At 43.0% G+C, this 21,663-nt stretch overlaps 1 protein-coding gene across 1 annotated transcript in view; it reads left to right on the top strand.

The window, feature by feature from the left end:
• Window positions 1-4,274: 4,274 nt before the first annotated feature.
• The window catches only part of ITIH2 (inter-alpha-trypsin inhibitor heavy chain 2), a 35,889-nt gene continuing 18,500 nt past the window's right edge, over window positions 4,275-21,663 (top strand). Inside the window, exons 1-11 of the mRNA XM_025445296.3 lie at window positions 4,275-4,489; window positions 6,191-6,265; window positions 7,813-7,845; window positions 9,456-9,625; window positions 12,229-12,333; window positions 13,071-13,233; window positions 17,169-17,276; window positions 17,957-18,085; window positions 19,422-19,538; window positions 20,476-20,644; window positions 21,239-21,364. Of these exons, the coding sequence (XP_025301081.1) occupies window positions 4,406-4,489; window positions 6,191-6,265; window positions 7,813-7,845; window positions 9,456-9,625; window positions 12,229-12,333; window positions 13,071-13,233; window positions 17,169-17,276; window positions 17,957-18,085; window positions 19,422-19,538; window positions 20,476-20,644; window positions 21,239-21,364 (1,279 nt within the window). The 5' untranslated portion in view covers window positions 4,275-4,405. The remainder of the gene's footprint in view (window positions 4,490-6,190; window positions 6,266-7,812; window positions 7,846-9,455; window positions 9,626-12,228; window positions 12,334-13,070; window positions 13,234-17,168; window positions 17,277-17,956; window positions 18,086-19,421; window positions 19,539-20,475; window positions 20,645-21,238; window positions 21,365-21,663) is intronic.

Genomic DNA, 21,663 nt, shown 5'->3' with positions numbered 1-21,663 from the left:
TGTTTAAAAACCATGTTTCAGGGGCACCTGGTTGGCTCAGTGGTTGAGCGTCTGCCTTCAGCTCAGGTCATCACCTTGGGGTCCTGGGATTGAGTTACCGCATCAGGTCCCCTTGCAAGGAGCCTGGCTTCTCCCTCTGTCTATGTCTCTGCCTCTCTCTCTGCGTCTCTCATGAATAAATAGATAAATCTTGAAAACAAAACAAAACAAAAAAAACACCTTGTTTCTTTGGCTTTGTCTTTTCATCCCATAGGATTTTCCGGTTCCATAAACTTTTCTATGGGATACTACCATCAATATTTCTTTTTTTATTTTTTTTACCATCAATATTTCATAAAATATTTTTATGAATCTAGCTAATGATTTAATTATTAATTCCTAGTACTATTAGCATTAACAAGTAGCATTTTTAAGAGTACAGTGCTCCCTTTATTCATGGCTTCCTTCTTTTTACCATAGTTTTAGATATTTCTTGTTATAAATCTCTGTCCTGACTTAAATTCTTATGTGCTTCTGATACAATTAGTAGAAAAGAACTTCTTTTGTGCTATTTCTGATGCAATCACTAATAAAAAGAAAGGTAACTGATTTTGTGGGTTCACCTTGTACCTCACTGTTTGGCTAAACAACTTTGCTACCACTAGTCATTTTTTTTTAATGAGAGTCCAAATTTTCTGGATTAGTAGTTTCACCCTCAACAAAAACTAATCTTTTGGTTTCTCTTTTTAAGAGAAGTGACTTTTCTGCACCATGTTTCTTAATCTTTTCCAACTTGACTCTTGATTTTACACACACACACACACACACACACACACACTTCCCATCAAGTTAAAAAAATTGCCTCCTGAGACTAATATTTTAAGCACTTTCATCTGAAACAGATTATGGAATTTGTTGAATGGCTTCTCAAGAGCTATCGAGATAGTGAAAAAATGTTAGTATTTTTGTTGCTAAAGTTTTAGTTTGATAAATTTTCTTGTGTAATACGAGTCTCAATTTCCTAGGCTAACCCACTTTCGCTATCCAGGATTATTCTTTTCTGGTAAGAAAATGTTGTCCAGGATAATATCTACTATTTTTTTTATTTTTTTAAAGATTTTATTTATTTATTCATGAGAGACACAGAAAGAGAGAGAGAGGCAGAGACACAGGCAGAGGGAGAAGCAGGCTCCATGCAGGGAGCCCGACACGGGACTCAGTCCCAGGTCTCCAGGATCACGCCCTGGGCTGAAGGCGGCGCTAAACTGCTGAGCCACCCAGGCTGCCCAATATCTACTATTTTAAATAATGTGTAATAATAATAATTGGTCCTAAAACTTTTTTAGTGTGTACTTCAGATATGTAGGTGAAGACAGTATCCATTATCTACCTCATTAAATGAATTAAAAACCATGTTGTGTTCTGTAAGCTGTCCAGATACTGTACATCCTATGAAGTTCCAAAAAAAAAATAGTAGGTTCAATGATATTTTTTTATGTCTCTTTTTCTATTTCTTGTTCTGAGTTTTGGTCTGTTTACTTCTACATCACGGATCATTTTAAATACTTTACATTTCATGTACGGTGTCTTATGAATTTGACATACTGGTCAATTCATGTTACTACTGTACATCACACTTTCATTTTTTAATTTATTATCATATCTTCTGCATTCATTAATCAGACAGATGGATCTCTGTCTTCTAATTTAAAAAATCAATATTGTATCATTTTTCTCCAAATTGTTGATTTCCACTCAAATTTAATTCTCTCTTCTGACGTTTTTTTTGGTTACTATTTGCTATGACATCTATTTTAACCTGATACTATCTTTGTAGAATCTGTTTTCAAATCTCTGAAATAAAGAGATTTTTTTTTTAAGATTTGATTTATTTTTTCATGAGAGACACAGAGAGAGAGAGGCAGAGACATAGGCAGAGAGAGAAGCAGGCTCCATGCAGGGAGCCTGATGTGGGACTCGATCCCGGGACTCCAGGACCAGCAGGCACCAAACTGCTGAGCCATCCAGGGATCCCCTGAAATAAAGAGATTTTTAATGCAATATCAACTTTTAGTCTGTTTTGTCTCATTGAGATAGTCTCTCATGGAGATAGCATGGGTTTGATCTTTTTTTAAAAAATTGTCTGTAACCCTTCCTAATCTTACAGGTAAATTTAACCTATATGCATTTTATATTCTACTTGAACCTGTACTGTAAACTATTTTAGACATGTGCTTGGGGGTTATAAATAAAACTATAATTTTTTAAAGTACCATCCAGCATATTTCAATTTACAGGATTATCTTTCTGGCATACTTTTTAAAAGATTTTATTTATTTATTCATGAGAGAAAAAGAGAGGCAGAGACACAGGCAGAGGGAGAAGCAGGCTCCATGCAGGGAGCCTGATGTGGGACTTGATCCCAGGTCTCCAGGATCATGCCCTGGGCTGAAGGCCACGCTAAATCGCTGAGCCACCTGGGCTGCCCTCTGGGATATTTTTTTACTTTCTTTTTCACTTGCATTGTTTCTAAAATCTTTTAAACCATTTCCCTTTAAACAAAATCCAACAGCTTTCTCAGACAACCGGCCCTGTGTTCAATGAAACTCTCACAGTGAGTCTTTGAGGCTCGAGGGAAGCTCCCAAGTGTGATCACAACTGAATCTGCTGGGAAAAGCCCTAGAGCATCATGTTTGAGACACCATAGCAGACTTCCTATGTCTCTCTGGGTGTAAGTTCCCCTGTGTGAGTGGACTTTTAGAGAGTGATCATTTCCAGCAGCAGGTCTGTGGCCAGGTGCTAAATCACAGCACATTAGGCAGGAAGCCATGCGTTCCATTCTGAGAAGGAAAGCCAAAAACAACGTGACCAAACTGAGGTCCACAGCATCACCCATGTGCAAGCAGATGTCTGCAGTAGAGGCTCAGGAAAAAAGATTCATCAAGTAGACTTGCTACCCAGATGGGGGATTACAGGTGAATTCTAGTCTAGATTCACACCCAGAACACTGGTTCCCAGGGATAGACCGCAGATTATAGCTGCTAGGCCCATGTGGTCATGAAGAGCAAAGGCTTTCGGGTCAGGCCAAACTTGCTGGATCTGTGTCTTCACTTACTAACCATAGATGTGAATAAAACCTAGCCTCAGGGCACCTGGGTGGCTCAGTTGGTTAAGCATCAGCCTTCAGTTTAGGTCATGATCCTGGAGTCTCTGTGTCTGGCTCCCTGCTGGAGGAGGAGTCAGCTTCTGCCTCTGCCTCTGCCCTCCACTGACTTCTGTTTGCTCTCTTGCACCCTCTCTCTCAAATAAAGGAAATATTTAAAAAAATACTTAGCCTTGTTTTCTTCAATAATAAAGGAAGACAAATATAGTACATACCTCACATGGTTCTTTTTTGAAAAATATTTATTTATTTATCCATGAGAGACACACAGAGAGGGGCAGAGACACAGGCAGAGGGAGAAGCAGGCTCCTTGCAGGAAGCCCAATGTGGGACTCAATCCCAGGACCCTAGGATCGTGTCCTGAGCCACCCAGGTGCCCCTGGTTCTTTTACAGATTAATAAATAAAAGGATTAGAAATAATACAAGTAAAAGCATCCAATCCCAGGAGGCTCAATAAATCTTAGTTAATATTATCATTCCATCCAGACCACAAATGGGAAGGCATAGTACATAGTGCTTCCAGGCTGGGTTTTCTCTGATTCTGGAACGGAGGAGAATTCTTCCCCACCCCCCACCCCCACCCCTGACCTGAGTGGGGCTGATCGGGGGCAGCTGCAGGGACAGACATTATTCTCTTGGTCAAAGACATTCAGGTAAGGACCTCCCTGAAGAGCGTGCCTTTGCACCTGGCTCAGCCTCACCGCAACAGGTACTTGGTTATCAGAAAGAGAGAAGGAAAAAACCCCAGCCGCGAGTGCTTGGCTCCTAACACCCTTGTGTTTCTTTTTCCACTTTTGCTAAACTTCACTTGCTTTTATTTTAAATAAAAGGATCTCCTTTCCGTAAATGTCATGCTTTCACCCGTTTCTCTGTGACTTGATTTCCCCGTGTGGCTTCCCACCTGGTACTTCAAAGAGGATGCTGCTGCTCTTAGGTCTCTCTGATTCCCAGAGGAAGGGAAATAAGCAGGAGCCAAAGAAAGCGGGTCCCTCTGACCCTGCCTTGTCCTCACTGGCCCCGTGGCTCCCTGTGGCTTCGCTGTTTGAATAACCTCCGGGTGTCCCATCCACCCCCACGGTTCCAGCTTGAACTCCAGAACAAATATTTGTCCCGTTTTTTTGAACAAAGTTTGGGAGCTTTCTTCTTCTTTCGACTTCTTTTAAAACACGGGCTCTTTCTGCTGCTCCTTTGAACTGGGTTCAGCGAGGGGTAGGATCCCCCTGGACCCCTCACGGGGAGCTTGGCAAAGCCACGCAGCAAAAATGAATCGGCTCATGTGCCTCCTCATCTGCTTCTTTGTTTTTGAAACACAAGGCTTCGAAATCCCCACCAATGGACTTCCAGAGGTAAGTACTTCCAGAAAACTCTTTGCTGTGGGCCTCTACGCAGATTCAGTCAATAACCACTGGAAAGGAAAGGAAAGGAAATTTATGATAAAATTCATCTGAGTAGGAGTGTTCATGGTTCTAATTACCCGGAATGGGTATTTACCTTTTAAAGGATTAATGGGATTTGCATGAGAATTCAGTCCAATTCAATGGAGCGGCCCCACAGTGCAACATTTACTGAACCCAGCCGTGCACTCCTTATCCTAACAATGGGGATAATTGATCTAACCCCCCCAAAGGGTGTTGGGGAATTAAATGACATATGTAAACTACCCAGCACAATGCAAGGACTAGGAAGCACTTAATAATTATTAGCTGTGATGAGGATGGCACATCATTATCACTCTTGCACTAAGAGTGTAAGAAAAGCCATTATCAGAGCACTATTGTTTTTCCTACCTAAGTGAACAATGAGTCCTGTCATGAGGGCACTTTAAATATTCCCGGTAAGAGAAGGGGGGAGATGGCAAGTGGGCTGTCAGAGTGCAGGAATTCTCTCCAGGGAGCTCAAGGGTTCCACTTTGGTTCCTTGGCCATCCCCAACATCAGGAAAGTCGTGGACTGAGTCATTTTGAAAGTCAAGCAAGAGCTGTTTTGACGCCTGAAAAGGAAACTGAGTTATGGGGATATCCTAAGAGGTGCAGAGGCTTTGTAATGCTTGCAGAGTGGATTACCCACACAAATGCCAAAGAACAGGAGGGCATATTTGCAGGGAAAATTTAAAAAAAAAAAAACAAAAAACTCTGTCTGCTTAGAAATATCTTATTCTCCAATACCTTAAGAATCACCAGAATGCGTTGGCAATCTCATTGACAGAGCCGGGGGTTGAAGCCAAGACATCCAAACATGTTTGTTGTGCTCTTTCAGTCACTTCTTACCGGTATTCCTTTCTTATCAACATCTTTTTTCAACATTTTTATTTTTAATTTTAAATTTGTTTCTATTTAAGTTCAATTTGCCAACATATAGGTTAACACCCAGTGTTCATCCCATTAAGTGCCCTCCTCAGGGCCTGGCACCCAGTTACCCCATCCCCCCCGCCCACCTCCCCTTCCGCAACCCTTTGTTTCCCAGAGTTAGGAATTTCTCATGGTTTGTCTCTCTAATTTTTCCCACTCAGTTCCCCTTCTTTGTCTTATAATCCCTTTCACTATTTCTTATATTCCCCGTATGAGTAAAACCATATGATGATTGTCCTTCTCCGATTGACTTATTTCACTCTGCATAATATGCTCCAGTTCCATCCACGTCGAAGCAAATGGTGGGTATTCAACATTTTTAATTGGCGGAGACCTATGGACACATTTGCCTACTCGCATGCTTGCTAATGCCAATGTCTACACAAACCTGATCACTGGGTTACTATGAGCCCAATCTGTAAGTCCCCATCATCTCCTGTCAAACTAAAAAATACCTTCCTTCGTCCAACAAACTTGAATAGAATAGCTTCCATTTTCTCACCTCTTAGACCAACCAAGCAAATATAAATACATTAAAGAGCTATGTGTTTAAAAAAAAAAAAGGGGGGGGGGGTTTCCCAAAGGTAGAGGAAACAAGCTAGAAAAATGTGATGAATGACCTTATGCCTGTCGCTATCTGCCTCCTTTGCTCTAGATCATTTTTATTAATAGAAATAAATATTGTCAATTCTTTTTTAAGTTTGCAGAATATGGAGATCTTGTGGAACTGGCCCCAGGCAAATTTCAGTTTGTGCCGGAGAACCGGAGGTATCAGGTACAGTAAGCCTTAGTCTCAAAAGGGAAAATAAGTAAAAGAGATCATGACTGATGAAGTAAGATTAGGATTAAGATGCTTTTTCCTAGATTTTCTCAGAGCTTGTTTTTTATCATAATGGTCACCTTAGTTCCTTAAAGGATGAATGGCTATGTGTTCTCTTCAAATTTTAAGATTATGTGATGATTTTACTGCCTTTTCAGGAAAGATTTCTTCTGAGGAGGGCATTTTTTTTCCCCCAGTGGTGGCAGACACTGTCCACTGAGTATACATTCTCCTTGGATGGTGTAGCCTTGGGGTGCAGCCCAGGGAGCATAGGGACTGGCCATGTCCAAAGCTACATCCTGGATGCCGCCAGCAACAGCACAGATGCATCCTGTAATTCATAGGGGTGAATTCTCCAGGAGGCCAGGAAGGGTGTGGCTTCTCCCACATGGAGTCCACGCGCTGAGAAAGGGGATATTTAAGGAAGCAACGCTAAGCTGACCAATGACTTATTTCATATGGGTGTGAATTTTTGACTTTATATTAGTCCAGGTTTCTTGTAGACCGATAATAAAAAAAACCCAAAGGGCAAGCTCTCGTGTCATCTAGCCACAAGAGAGAAAACTTCATCGAGAATTGCATTCAAAAAAGTTCAAAAGAAGGTGCCTGTTGACCTCACAATGTCACATAACATGCCCTAAGACCTTAGTTCACCCCAAATCAGGCTAGCTAGCCTTACATCCAGCACCTGACTTATTCTGTTAAAGTCCAACAGACATTAGATGTTCACTCATCTCTTTAAACCCAATTCAGCTTTCCATGCCCAGAAGATAGTTCTTCATGTGGATAATTCCCCAACGTAGCAGTGAGGGTATGGGATTTTCCACATGCCAGTCACTATGCCTGGCTCCAGGGCCACCCCAAAAAGGAAATGCCTCAAAATCCCTACCCTAATGTAGCTGAGTCCAATGGAGGAGACAGACATGCACTCCCATTGTCTTGCTTGGAAGGAAGAGCTTAGCTGCCATGAAAACTTAATAAAAGAAGCTTATCTTGTTTGGGGGTGGGCATGAGAGAGTTTGTGAAAATCCCCCTGAGCTGAGATCTGAAGGATGAGTGGGGGCTGGGCAGACGAGGGCACCTGGAAATAAAGCACTACAGACCTTGCAAATGGCACGCCCAGAGCCCCGTGGTGGGCGGGGGCATCCAGATTACCATTCTACTAGATAAGAAAATAAATCAACTAGGACAAAGGGGAGATAGGCCATGCAGCATGAGTTTCATTGAATATTTTCATTTAAAAACATTTGCTCTAGCATTCTATCAAAGAATGGTGTGCTTGCGAAGTGGCCGAGAAGTGTGTTCAGAGAAACACACCGGTGGGAAAACAGTATTTGAGAATATTTAACATTTATGTCTCAGTTCCAGTAAATGAATTGTAACTCAGTATTGAAGGGGGAAAAAAAACACATTTTTTTTTTTGACTGAGAGAAAGCAGTTTTTGTCCTCTAGGTAATAAGTAACACACTTTTGAAGAATGATTGTCTAACTTCCTTCCACAGAGAAGTGTTTTTGGAGAATCTGGAGAGGTGATGGTGAGTTTACTTTGATTTTGTTAAAAATTGATGACCAAATGATTTTCCTGTTATCTATTATCTGGAGATCAATATAGTTGCCTCCTTTGTCTCTATCCCTGAGAGCATTTACCTGACTTTCGAAATACCCTCTTGCCCAATTCTGCCTGGAAGGGTGTCTAGAATTCAATATGAGAGGGTATAGTATATATGTAGCCAGGAGACATGTCACCAGGAGCTGAAAATGTCCTTTCTCTCTGTTTTCTCAAGTTTTGCCAACAACATGGATTTCATCCAAGCATATGTATTCATTCCAACTTAGCAGTTTTAACTTAAAATATGACACCTAAAGGATTTGGAGGGGGAAAAAGAATGGGAAAGGAGCTCCCAAACATGAAATGGCCCGATTCCCTGAGATGTTCAAAGAAGTCCTTCCTGTGGTGATAAAACATCAAAAGGAAGTGGTTTATGTTGGCTTCCTGCTCTGAATTGACAGAAACTGTTAGAAGCACGCATTTAAAGGGTAGGAAGGGCGAGTAACTCAGCCCGGATTTTGTTTTAGCTTGAGGTGACCTGGCTGTTACCGAGTTGGGAGGCTTACTCTTGGCGGACGAAGTCCCGGAGATGACACTTAGTGTGGAAATAAGCAAATCCTTTTAGAGCAGAAGGCAAAATCTAACAGGTCACCTAATTGCCATAGCCGTGAAGGAGCTTGCTGTTCTCAGGCATCTCCTGAAAGATGTGTGCTTCTAGAGCCTTGACTTTCAGCACAGTGACAGACTTATTTGTTAGAGGGGAGCTGCCCTAATCAGTAGGGATCGGTAAGATCAGTAGACAAGGGTTAGCAGAGCAACTCCAAGACCAATTATGACATCAACAAGATACTTTCTCTTCATATTCTAACGGTTGCTCACACCCATCAGTGTGTCATATTTGGCTCTAATTGGGGGAAGGAGAAGAGGATGGGGAGAAGATGGCACCATGAAAGATAAGATGGAAGAAGGCAGGGGCACCTGGATAGCTCAGTTGGTTAAGTGCCTGCCTTCAGCTTAGGTCATGATCCCAGGGTCCTGGGATTGAGCCCTGAGTCAGGCTCTCTGCTCCATGAAGACTCTCTTTCTCCCTCTGCCTCTGCTGCTCCCCCTGCTCGTGGTCTCTTTCTCAAATACATAAATAATTTTTTAAAAAATGGAAGAAGGCAGATAGCAGTATGGGAAAGATATGTGTACTTCCACCCCACTCTACTCTTGGCCGTACCCTGCTCTGAAGATACAGCCAGGGTCCCCAAAAACCCTGCCATGCCGCATCCATTCCCTTGCTAGGTCCTGCATTTGAAGTTATTTCTTGAACTTTCTCAATCCAATCTTGCATCCATTTTCTACTTTCTACGTCGTTATTTACAGACTCCCAGAGCTGAGAGGCCTCTTAAGAGATCGCAAAACAAAGGCAGACTTCGGCCTGGCAAGGGGATTCCAAGCTAGGAGAATGCTTTATACTACCTGAGTTATATGCTTAACAATGCCTGAGAATTATGCATAATAAAATGCAGTGCTCTTAATTAACATCAAAAACGTGGTGAAGTTCTATGTCATTTTGCTATGAGTAGCCCTATGCTTTCTTGCATGTTACAGGAAGAGGCTGATCAAGTAACTCTTTATAGCTACAAAGTCCAGTCCACTATTACCTCTCGTATGGCCAACACCATCATCCAGACCAAACTGGTGAACAACTCCCCACAGCCTCAGAATGTCGTGTTTGATGTTCAGATTCCCAAAGGAGCCTTCATCTCCAACTTCTCCATGTGAGTAACTCCTATTTAGACTCTACTCAGAGAATCCAACCCCCTAATAGCTAGAATGGACCTTAATGGTCATTGCTCCCGTGGTACTCATTCTCAGAGCCGTGGACCCACTGGATGTCAAGAGTCATCGTGGGCTGGGTCCCTATAATTTGTTTCCATTCAAAGTGTCAGAATTTGTGAAGGATTTGCTTTTCATTTCTAAAAAAACTAAAGCAATTAAGCTATCTCTCTGGTAACACTCTTACTTGGGCATTTTAATGTGCTTTCTGGGGTAGGGGGAGAAATATATGGGCTTGCCATGACTTACATGAAACCATATACAAGTGCAGAGCAGTTCTGTGTATCCTGTCATATTTCTCTATGGGGAAAAAAACACGAGAACAACTGATTAAATCCAATCATCTGTCCAGTGATTGAATTCCTCTGTTACCCCAAGGACAAATGGCTTATCCAGGCTCGACTTGAATATCCCCTTAATGATAAACTCACTACTTCCCAGAGCAATCCACTCAATGATTGATAGGCCTGTTAGAATTATTTCTCATACTTACTTGAAATTTATTCCATTTCTACCCAGTGACTCTGGTTCCGCACACAAATTTTTTTTTCTAATTCTCTGCAAAATACAAACTGAAGGATGTATGATTTGATTTCGAGGATGAAATGATATGCTGTCTGAGACTGACTTCAAAATAATCGAGATGGTGAGCGCAGGGGTAGAGGTGAACTGAGACTGAGTACTGATAATGCTGTGGCTCAGGGATGGTTTCATGGAGGTTTCTTCTATTCTTCTATTTTTTTTTTTTTTGTATATTTGAAGATTTCCATAATAAAAAATATTTTTCAACCACTCAAGGCTTTTTAGAAAGTGAGGCCAGTTATATCGTCCCACCAGGTGGCTACATTTTTCAGGGCTAAACATTCCCTGTTCCTCCAAGTGTTTGGATGGCTTTCTACTCTCAGTCATGTAAGTGACCATCCCTAGAGTGTCCACCTGGCCATGTCCTACTCAGATTGCCTAGAACAGAGCACAGGGCTCTGCATACAGTTTGGCCTTTTTTTTTTTCTTTTTACTAAGACATTAGATTGAGTTGCTTCTCATTTGCTTTGGCCTTTCACCACCAAGTTAACCAGCAATAACCGTGAATAAATAAAGCATTCCAATACCATGCACTTTGGCTTCTGAAAACTGTAGAGCTTAACTATATACTCTAAACAAAACAAAGTAGATGGGGAAAAGGCATTAGGTGACTTTGAAATGGTATCCTTTGAATTGGCTTAGAAATTTATTTATTTTTTTTTTAATTTTTAGACAACCTGTTCTGAAAATGTAGGAGGAAGAGCTTTTATGTAGTATAATTATATGACACTGTGCTTGAAAAATTATATTTACAAATATTCTAATACATTTTTATTTTTAAACCACATAACCGGAATTTATTCTAGATGCTGCTTCTTTCTGTTTTCCTTTATTCCTTTCCTTCTTCTCCACCTCATGTCATAGAAGATTTGAGGTGACAAAAGATAGAATTACAACATATACATTTTTTGCTCTCCCTCCACTCAGGGCTGAATTTATAAGACCAGAGAAGGTAGCCAACTCAATCACCAAAGTTTTATATGAACTTCACAAAATATTGCTTCTGCTTTTTTTGTCAAGATTCCAAACATTCTCCCATCAGAGGTAATTTCCTTTAGTCTTAAAGACTTCTTGGTCTTTGAAGCTGACCATAAGTTGAGGGGAATAGCGCAGTCCTGGACACATGGGGTCCAGTTCTACCTCTGTCTCTGACCAACTGTGTGACCTTGAGTCACTGTCTCCTGGCTCTGACTTTTCATCTAAAGAGGCGGCCTTCAAGTGAGCCTCACCAAGCTTTCCATTGGTACTTGGGACCGGAAACTGGCCCTCACACTGCAGGACGTCTAGTGTTCTCCATATGGCGAGGGATCCTGTCCATTTGAGTGCCATAGGTCCCATTTTACTTCTGAAATCCTGTAATTTGACAGCTCTGACCAATCATTACTTGGAAAGCATTAGATGACAGTCAGTTTAATTAAGGTGGGTAGAGATGGAGTTGCAAAGGGAAGTCAGAGGTCCCTAAGGGAGATGTTAGAGGGGTAAACACAAATTTGCAAAGGGATTTCCCAATGCCTCCCTTCATCTTTCCTCACTCTCTTCTACCCTTGCTGGAGAGTATGAGCCCTGGGATCCTAGAATGATCTTCTAAACAAATGTAAGCCAGATAACTAGTGATTTTGCAGGCTCCTCTTCTCGACATATTTGCAATTCGGAAGAGTTACCCAAAGGGGACAACACTTACTCTGAAGGGTAAAACTTAAAAATCAGAATCAATTTTAAACACAAGAAGCAGCATCCAAGGGGAGGCTTTCAGGATGGGCACCTACCTCTTAACTCAACTCTCAGATGAAGAGACTGCTGACTATGAGATAAGCCAATGTCTCCCTTTTCTTCTCTTCTAGGTGCAAAATGTTAATTGCCCACATTTGCTAAATCTTCTTGGTTGTGTTGTTTGTTATTTGTTTCGTTGAGACTACTACTCGGGAAAACCCAACAGCTCAGTGGCCTCCTGTCATTTTTTTAGGACTGTAGACGGCACAACATTCACCAGTTCCATTAGGGAGAAGACAGTGGGTCGTGCACTCTACTCCCAGGCAAGAGCCAAAGGCAAGACCACGGGGTTGGTGAGGTAAGGGCTGGGCCAGCATGGACTAAGGTCTCATCTGATAGCTGCTCCCACTCTATCCCAAAGCCCAAAGCATCCTCATTTAACAATCCTGCTGTTTCCTCTTTAAAACTAAACACCTCAAGCAATGATCACAGTAAACTCACTATGTATGTGTTTAAGTAAGGGCTTATGCTGGAAATACCTATTCCACTTGATGTGATCATAGACGTTTTCTTTCTGAAGACTTTCAATGATGTAAAGAATCTCTAGAATGAGCCTCTAGTGCAGCGGAGGCAGTGTGTGCTGTGGCTGGAATTGCCAGTTTGGCTCTGAGCCCAGCCCCACAACTGAGTAGCCATGTGATCTTGAGCTGGTCACTAATCATCAATTAGCCTCATTTGTTGTCATCTGGGAAATGAGAACAATGGTATCCATCCTGCAGAGCTCCCGTGTCAGAAATGATGCATGTCAAGGTCCCAGCATGGACTAGGGATCAGTAACTGGTAGCTTCCTGCAGATGACGCTCAGATTTGTAAGAAGCTGTGAAAGAAAGAGACCAGGTAGGAGAGGATACTAAACTGTTGGCAGAATTAAAGTTACCTAGAGGTTTCTGTGTCCTCGACTATACCTGCTGTTCATTTGCATGAACACCCTGAGCAGGCTTGATTGCCCACAAAAGCCTAGGTGCCCTCTGCATAGATGTGGGGTCTCGCTCTCCATCATGGATAGGGTGACTCACATCAGGGTTAAACCTTTAGGAGCCGGGCTCTTGACATGGAAAACTTCCAAACCGAAGTAAACATCCTCCCTGGAGCGAAGGTGCAGTTTGAACTTCATTACCAGGAAGTGAAGTGGAGGAAGCTGGGATCCTATGAACACAGGCTCCATCTGCAGCCAGGGCGACTGGCCAAGCACTTGGAGGTGAGCCGGGTTTTGCAGGGTGCACAGTGACCCCATCTGCCGATGGCTCCTAACCCTGATTTATACATTCTGCTGGTCACCACTCTTTGTGGTGTTGGATGTATTCAACTCAGCAAGACGGTGAGGTGGACTGAGAAGCTGATGGGTTTGGAGTCTACCGGGACACTTCCTTGGAGATTTCAATGCCAGCTTGGCTTGGCTCTTTATTAGTTGTGTTAGTTTCCTAGGGTTGCTGCCATAAGTGATTACAAACTGGGTAGCTTAAAACAATAGAAAATCATTTTCTCACAGTTTGGGAAGACAAAAATCTGAAATCCAGGTGTTAGCAGAGCCTTACTCCTGAAGACTTGGGGGTCCTTACTCCTGAATCTGTTCCCTGCTTCTCCCAGCATCTGGCAGCTGCTGGCACTCCTTGACCTGTGGTCTCATAGCCACATCACCCCAATCTCTGCCTTGGTAGTCACGCCATGCTCTCCCCTATGTGTTTCAAATCACCCTCTGCCTTCTTATGAGAAAACTCATCATTGGATTTCGGGTCCACTGAATAGTACAGGATGATCTCAAGATCCTTACCTTAAGTTCATCTATGAAGATGCTTTTTCCAGATGAGGTAACATTCACAGTTGCCAGGGATTTGATGTAGACATCAAATTGGGGGGTTCCAGTAGGGTGGAGAGGTAGGGTGCCATTCAACCAATACACTAGCCTTCTGACATGGGACACATTATCCTGAGTGTCCATTTTTTCATCTGTGTAAAGGGGACGAGAACGTATTTTCCATATAATTCATGGAAATAGGTGGCAAATAATAGGAATCAGTGAATATTAATTGTCTTCCTCTGTCACCCCATTGCCCTACCAATATGAACTCACCTTTGCTGTAAACTTGACCTGTTACCCTAAGAACTGAGACACTCTTTGGGGGGCTTGAGTCTTTGTGACATCACATGAACATTTTGTGTCAGGGGCAGAGCCGAGCCAGAAGCAGCCAAGGAGAGTATATGATCCAATCTGCCTCTCCATTTGACAGAATGGAGATAGGATAGATGATAGGAAGGTGAGGCCTGTAGGCAGAGAAGACTCCAGGGGATGAAGCGATCATGGTGAAATTTCTACTCTAATTTGAGAAGCTGCATATCTGACCAATGGAACCCCCCCTTCTTCTCATGACCACTGTGTGGCATCAGCTTGCTCTCAGGGTAGATGCCATTGAGTTATTTGGTGCCTTTGTGAAAACTAGGAAAAGATGCCCTTTGTCCTGGCAAATTCAGCCCCATATAAGGACACAACACTTGGCAAGTGGGTTATGGGCTGGATCTCAGCACCCTCGTACAGTCCTGGCTGGGGGCTCTGCACAACTCAACATGTGGCCCTGGCTATTTTTCTAGGAGTAATGATGAATGAGTGGCATTCTCCTTCTCAATCCTATGAATCTCATGGTAAATAGATATGATTAGCATCTTGCCTGCAATGATGCAAGTGCTGAGGTTGTTAATAATAATATTAATAGCAACTGAGTTAATGATATGAGGATACTTCTATAACATTTTAATGAGATGGTGATATGTCATTGACTTCTCCCCACAAGTTGTAAAGTAGATCTCATTAGCCCTGATATACAGATATATATAAATAACTTGCCTAAGGAAATAGCTAAGAAACAAGTAAAATTTGAGATAATGTCTACCTCTGAAACTGTGTTCTTAGCTATAAATCCAAGGATGTAGTTTGAGTCCATAAAGATAATGATTTTTAACATACATACCACATAGCACACAAATCTTTCTTATATTTCTGAAATTTTTGTTCATCCTTAAATTTCCCAAGCTCTTAGAAAATCCTTGTTTTTAAAATAAGACGTAGTCTGAATAGCTTAGCAAGAGTGTAAGACGAAGTGGCAAGTTTCCCAAGTTCTAATCCAGAGTCTGCACTCACAGCTGTGAACTCTGGGCAAATCCATTTCCTGTCCTTCAGTGTTTCATCTGTGAAAGTTGGACTAGGTGAGTCTTCGGGTACTTTCCTGCTCTAACAGCCTACGAAATGTATCCATTTCTGAAGAGGCTTAACCTCATCCAGAGATATATTAAGGAGAAATCATAAAATTGGACCTCCTTGTGTTTATTCCAGAAACATTTTCTAATCACCATCAGAAGGACTACCCAACTGGAAATGCATTTCCCTCACAGGAATCAGAGAATACATCACTTTTTAATTCCCACCTCTACCCCCCTAGATATATCAAATCTTGGGAATACATTTTATTCCAACATCTGTGTTCCTTACAGAAAAGCTAACCAAAATGGCGAGTGACTCAGGGCCACCATGGACTGGTTCCAGCCTATCAGAGGGACCAGCTATGCAACCTTAGATATCCACCCCCAAAGCATAGTGTCCTACTAGATTGGGGGGGGGGCATGTCTGCCTCAAATTGAGCACAGGACTGCTAATAGCTTCTGCGACACTTGGGAAAAGGTCTTCCTGCCATTTGCATGCTTGTATGGAGAGACTGAACCTTGTCTTGAGTACCCTACATTTGTTTATAGGTAGAACCTTATGGAAGAATGAAAGCAGTGGCCCCAGTTTTCTGCAACTCCCCAACTTTTCTCCCTTACCTCCAGGAGCTGCTCAATCAACTACCTAAAATGCCTGGGTCAGACTGTCCTGGAATGTCTGATTCACCTGATTTTGTGTAGATTTAGTTCTTACCAACATGGAGAATCTGGAGCTAACAGAAATCTTGGAGGCAAATTAAGCTCAAATCTTACGCTGTAATTTATAATAACCAAGAAAGAAAATGTTGGCTTTGCTTGGACAAGTGTACATGACTTTATGAAAGCAGATTTTTAAAAAAATCAGGAGGCATTTGGGTGGCTTCAGTCAGTTAAGCGTCTGATTCTTGATCTCAGCTCAAGACTTGATCTCAGGGTTGTGAGTTCAAGTCCTACATTGAGCCCCACACTGGACATGGAGCCCACACACACACAAAAAAAAAAAATCAGAGAAAAATTTGGCATGATTCCAAAGCTAGTTATTTCCAAAGAGGAGAGAACTCATCACTATTATAAATGATCCTAAATGAGGAAGAGGCAATAAGGAAACAAATGTGCATAGGGCTCTATCTCATGGCCTCTCTTTTAAGTGGGTGTGTGCAAAAGATGGGAAATCTCATGAAAAACATATAGGATACTGTGGCATGGGGCTAATGAATAGTGTGGTGAAGTCAACTGAAAAGATGAAGCAGAAGCTACTGGAAGTCAAGAAGCAGTGTACAAAGTATTAGGAACTCGGGCCCTAGGTTTGAAGCCTGGTTCAGCCTCTTATAAGCTGGGTCACTCTGAATCTGTTTCTTCATCCATAAAGTAAACAATAGCAAATAAAACAACAGGTAATAAGAATATAAGAATTAAATGAGTTCATACATACATGGTGCTTAGCAGAGTACTTTGAGTCTACAGAGAGAAATGGAAGCCATGACTATGGTTTTTCCAAGGATCACCCAAATGGATTTCCTCCTGCTTAGCTCTGTTCAGAGCACATAGACAGTAAAGGGATAAAAAAGCCTTGGGCCTTCATTGACAGATGCACAGACTAAGTGCAGAATCATTTCGCAGTGGCTTTCCTTTTTTTGTTTCCTTTGATAAAGTGAATACTCTTATAAACAACAACAAAAAGAACAGGATAGAGATGGAGAATGAGATAAGAGAAAGGAAGTACTGAGTTGCCCAAAGAGTCTTCAGCCCACGTGCTAGGATGAATCATATCCCGTGGCAGGTGAGGTGATCATGGAAGTGTGCTGGGTTATCTCTGGGAAAGCTTGAAGATGAGAAGAACAGCAGAGGGTGTAGCAATTGTACTTTTTCCTAAAAAAAAAAAAAAAAAAAAAATGCCTTGAATGATATTTTAATGCTTTGAGTAATTTTCTTTCTCATCTCCAGGTAGACGTGTGGGTTATTGAACCTCAGGGAATACGATTTCTTCATGTTCCTGACACATTTGATGGCCATTTTGATGGTGTTCCAGTCATATCTAAAGGACAACAGAAGGTATCATATGTAGTGCCTGTTGCAGAGAGTCTAAGTGGCCATGAGCTCATGGGTTCTTTGCCCCTCCTGTGCTCTGGGGTACAGAAAGGTGCTCAGGTGGTAGACTCTGTGATGGAACAGAGATCTCTGAGCAGAATATAGGGTCCCCACCATCTATAGAACACCACTCCCAATTGCTTCTGCATTTTGACCAGCGACCATCCTCTTTGGGGCACCATTTCCCTCAAGTCATGGGCTTGACCAGGAGCTAAAAGACAGCTTTCTTGTAATACATGATAGGTTTTCACTGGTCACAGCAAGAGATACTCAGCTTAATTCTCTGTACTTTGTGACCAATAAGAACCAACAGCGGAGGCATCAAACTCCTCTAAGGACCTTTCACCAACTCTTTCTCAAGCTGGTAGCCTTCTCTCTGATGGGGGAAGGAGGGAGAAATTCTTTGGGTATCTTAAGAAGTCCTAAAACCTGGGCAGCAGCACCATGGGATGGTAGATGCCCCTTCCCAGGCCCAGCACCATCCCTTGTGTTGGAAATGGGGCTGTTGATGCTGCCTGGAGGCAGGCTGGCCATTGAGCCATGGGGATAGCTCTTCCCCTGTGTGCATGGGAAGGTGTCACCCCTCACCTGGGGAGGGAGAGGCACAGACCGTGAGCTCCAACATCCATCACTGTTCTTTCCAGGCACATGTGTCCTTCAAGCCCTCTGTGGCCCGGCAAAGAAAATGCTCCAACTGCTCTGAGACTGCAGTAGACGGAGAGCTGGTGGTGATGTATGATGTGAACAGAGAAGAGAAGGCCGGAGAACTCGAGGTGGGTGAAACCAATCTCTGAGAGAACCGCCATGCTGAGGCCCAACAGCTCCCTGTCTTCTAGGTGGCTCCTAGCTGCCAAGGCAAGTGTCTAGTGGCAGAGAAGGGACTAAATCCTATTTCCCTAAGTGTTGCTAAGCATCATCTTTTCATGTCAAGAAAACCAAATAGAGTGTCCTCGAGTTTCATATCCTTGTCCCAGAAAGATGCTTCTAGGCCTTATATGAAGTACAGTATGAAATTCACAAAATGGGAATTTTGGATGACCTTTGAAGGCCCTTTGCAACTAAACTATCAAAGAAAGCAGAGAGGTTATGGGGCTGGGTGGACGGAACAACCAAGAGAAAGATCTGGACTAGTGGCAGATTCCAGGGCTACTGTTCATTTGAGAGATTGCTTCCTTCCTTTCCTTTTTTGTCATGTCTTAAGTGTATGTCTGTATTTCCCTTGTGCTAAGATAAGAGCCCTTAGAGGGTATCCGAAAGCCTGTGCTTCTGTCCAGGATGGTGGTACAGAAGCACCCACAGGTATACATTCCACACCTAGGCCTTGTACCACCTTGATAGAAACAACCATAGGGCAATGAAAAGAGAACTAGAGGAGCCAGGCATTAGGGCCCAGAGAAGACAAAGACATGGAATGGCCTTCTAATAACTTCAAGAAAAATCCAAACTCCCTAGAGTACTGATAAAGGTCTTCATGATCTGTCCTGCTGACTCTCCACCTAATTCCTCGAATTCTTGAATTATACAGCCCTCATGGTGGTGCTGAACCACTTACAGAGCCCCTAGTATGCCATATTTTCTCACCCTTATCTGGATCTCTCTTCCCCACTCCTAACAGGCCAACTCCAAACTCACACTCAAGTTGAGTGTAGATTCCATTTCCTTAGGAAAGACACCCCCCATCTGAGTCAGATACACATCCACTGGGTGCTCTCAGAGCCCTTTATTTTCCTGACCATAGCACATAACAAACAGTATGCTACAGTTGCTTCCTACTTGTCTGGATCCTTGGCTGGTCTGAGAGCGCTGTGAGGGCAGAGTCTCTGCCCCATTGGCTGTTGGTTAACGGGATCCCTGGAAAGCAGGTTCCCCAGAAGACTAGGTGGCTGGAAGGGAGTGAAGTGAAATGCCCTGGGGAGTGAAACTACCCAGAGAGCCTGGGCCTTCCCAGGAGAGGAGTGGGGGAGAACAGGAAAGAGGAGGGAGAGACATGGATGGATACGGAGCCTCTCCTTCATGACCAGCATGCCTCCTGTTCCCCCAGTGCTCGCCTCTTCTTAGTCCCTAGAGCCCCCTCTTCCTACCTTCTAAATATTGTGTTCTGTTTTCTAGGTATTTAATGGATATTTTGTCCACTTTTTCGCTCCTGAGAACCTGGACCCAATTCCCAAAAACATCCTCTTTGTCATTGATGTTAGCGGCTCAATGTGGGGAATAAAAATGAAACAAGTGAGTACCTCCCTGTTGGATCCTCACTTTCTCTGATCCCCTCCCAACATGGCAGACATTCAATGCACCTTCCCCCCGCCCCTCCCCTCCAGCCTCCCAGGCCTCATCTTCATCAGCTCAGGCTGCTCAAAGAACCACAGAACTGGTGGCTTATGAACAACAGACATTTATCTCAAAACTCAGGGCTCTGAAAAATGTCATCTCCCTTCCTACTTGCTGGGTTCACTCTTGCATTTCATAGTCTTGTTCTGCGTAACGTTTTACTTTACCATTTTGCCATTGTTCACAAGTGACTTTGTAACCCTTACAGGTGCATCTCTTCAGTGCACCGATGGAGGAGGGAAATTCTGAATGTGGGAGATGCAAGGGCCAGTTGCTGGCCACATTCTTCAATAGATGAGGGAGAAGGAAAGCTAGCTCCCCAGGGGATGGATGCGCATTCTATAGAAATACTACTAGTTCTCCTAGATTACAGGGCAAGAAGGCAGGAGACTGTGGAAGTTTTCTTCTGATTGCTTTGTCAGTGAAGTTGGAATCCAGGTCGGGAGCTGAGACAGGAAGAGAGAGGTGTTGGTAGTCTGAAGAGAAAAGAGATGAGAAATAGCAATTTAAGAGAGAGGGCGAGTCACTGGACTTTGATTCTTAGCCACTACTAAGGGGACACTTGAAGTTTGCGATTCTTAACTAAATCTTAGATGAGTCAAAGTAGTTCTACACAACAAAATAAAACAGTCAAAGCTTAGTATCAAAATGCAGACAGTACATGTTCAGAGTAAGTGACAGACAGGTCAGTGTTGACCGAGTTGGTTTTCTGGAAGAATTGTCGTTCTTGAGTTGGTCCTTGGAAGATGACAAGATGAATTCTTGGTCCTCCCTCTTTTCTTCTGGGGCTTAGATCTCATGGAATGAGAGCCTTCCCCATTCTTTTTTGAAATAGACAGTGGAAGCAATGAAGACCATACTGGATGACCTAAGAGCCGAAGACCAGTTCTCCGTGATTGACTTCAACCACAATGTTCGCACCTGGAGAAATGATTTGGTCTCAGCTACTAGAACACAGGTGACAGATGCCAAGAAGTATATTGAGAAAATCCAGCCCAGTGGAGGTGAGTGACTTTACCCTAGAGGCCACTGAGAAACGTTCATAGGGCTCAAATCGTCATTCGCTTAGGAAGTCCCCTTTCCTCCCACGGTGGTCTTTGGCCCATCTGCAATGGCCTGCCATAAATAGTGATGTATTATTACACGATGAATCTTAACTTCATGTGAAAGCACAATGCATGACCCATCCCACACAAGTCTGTAACCTTTCCAGTCTCCCTCAGAAAAGGGTCACAGAGGGTCACACTAGCCTTCTTATTACTCTCGTAGCAAAAAATGCAACTGACCAGTGACCCAGCACGTCAGCAAGGCTGCTTTGCGTGCCTTCAGTCTGGTGTTTGACAAAATGACAGAGGGTACTTTGAAAGGACGAATTCATCTTTCAGGGACTAGTTCACTCCAAAGCGACTATTTTATTCCACTGGGGAATCTTGACCAGCGTGGGGAAAATGTGTGTCACTTGGAAAGCAGCCAGATTTGGGAGCTGAATAAATTATGCATGAGTCATCATCAGACAGATGAACCTGAACCCAGGATGTGATGGTTTTTGTGCAAAGAGAGGGCACATAACGGAGCGGCACATCCTGTCACCCTCACAGGCACAAATATCAATGAAGCACTCCTGCGTGCCATCTTTATTCTGAATGAAGCCAATAATTTGGGATTGCTGGACCCTGAGTCAGTCTCTCTGATCATTTTGGTTTCTGATGGCGACCCGACAGTAGGTAAGTAGCACTTCAATTTTCTGGTGACAAATGTTTTACTCCTGTTTCTTGGGAATGTGATTTGCTTAAAATGGAAAATCTGATGGCACTTGCCTGAGTTTCCAAACCATTTTAACTCCATGGTTTCTAAAAGGAGGCTTCTTTTAACCCTGGAGCACTCACCCCACTGAAACCCAGTCCCAGACATTTTTTTGGGTGATGCTCTTAAAAGCACCAGTTTCACCTCCACAATGTGGGGAAACTTGAGTGTGAATTGTAATAGCCTGTAGCACAGTGCACCATGTAAGATGGTGTAGGGG

This window comes from Canis lupus, chromosome 2 (genome assembly GCF_003254725.2).
Source record: "Canis lupus dingo isolate Sandy chromosome 2, ASM325472v2, whole genome shotgun sequence".
Lineage (NCBI taxonomy): Eukaryota > Metazoa > Chordata > Mammalia > Carnivora > Canidae > Canis > Canis lupus.
The sequence above is the reverse complement of the archived record's forward strand: the minus strand, read 5'-3'. Positions and strand labels throughout refer to the sequence as shown.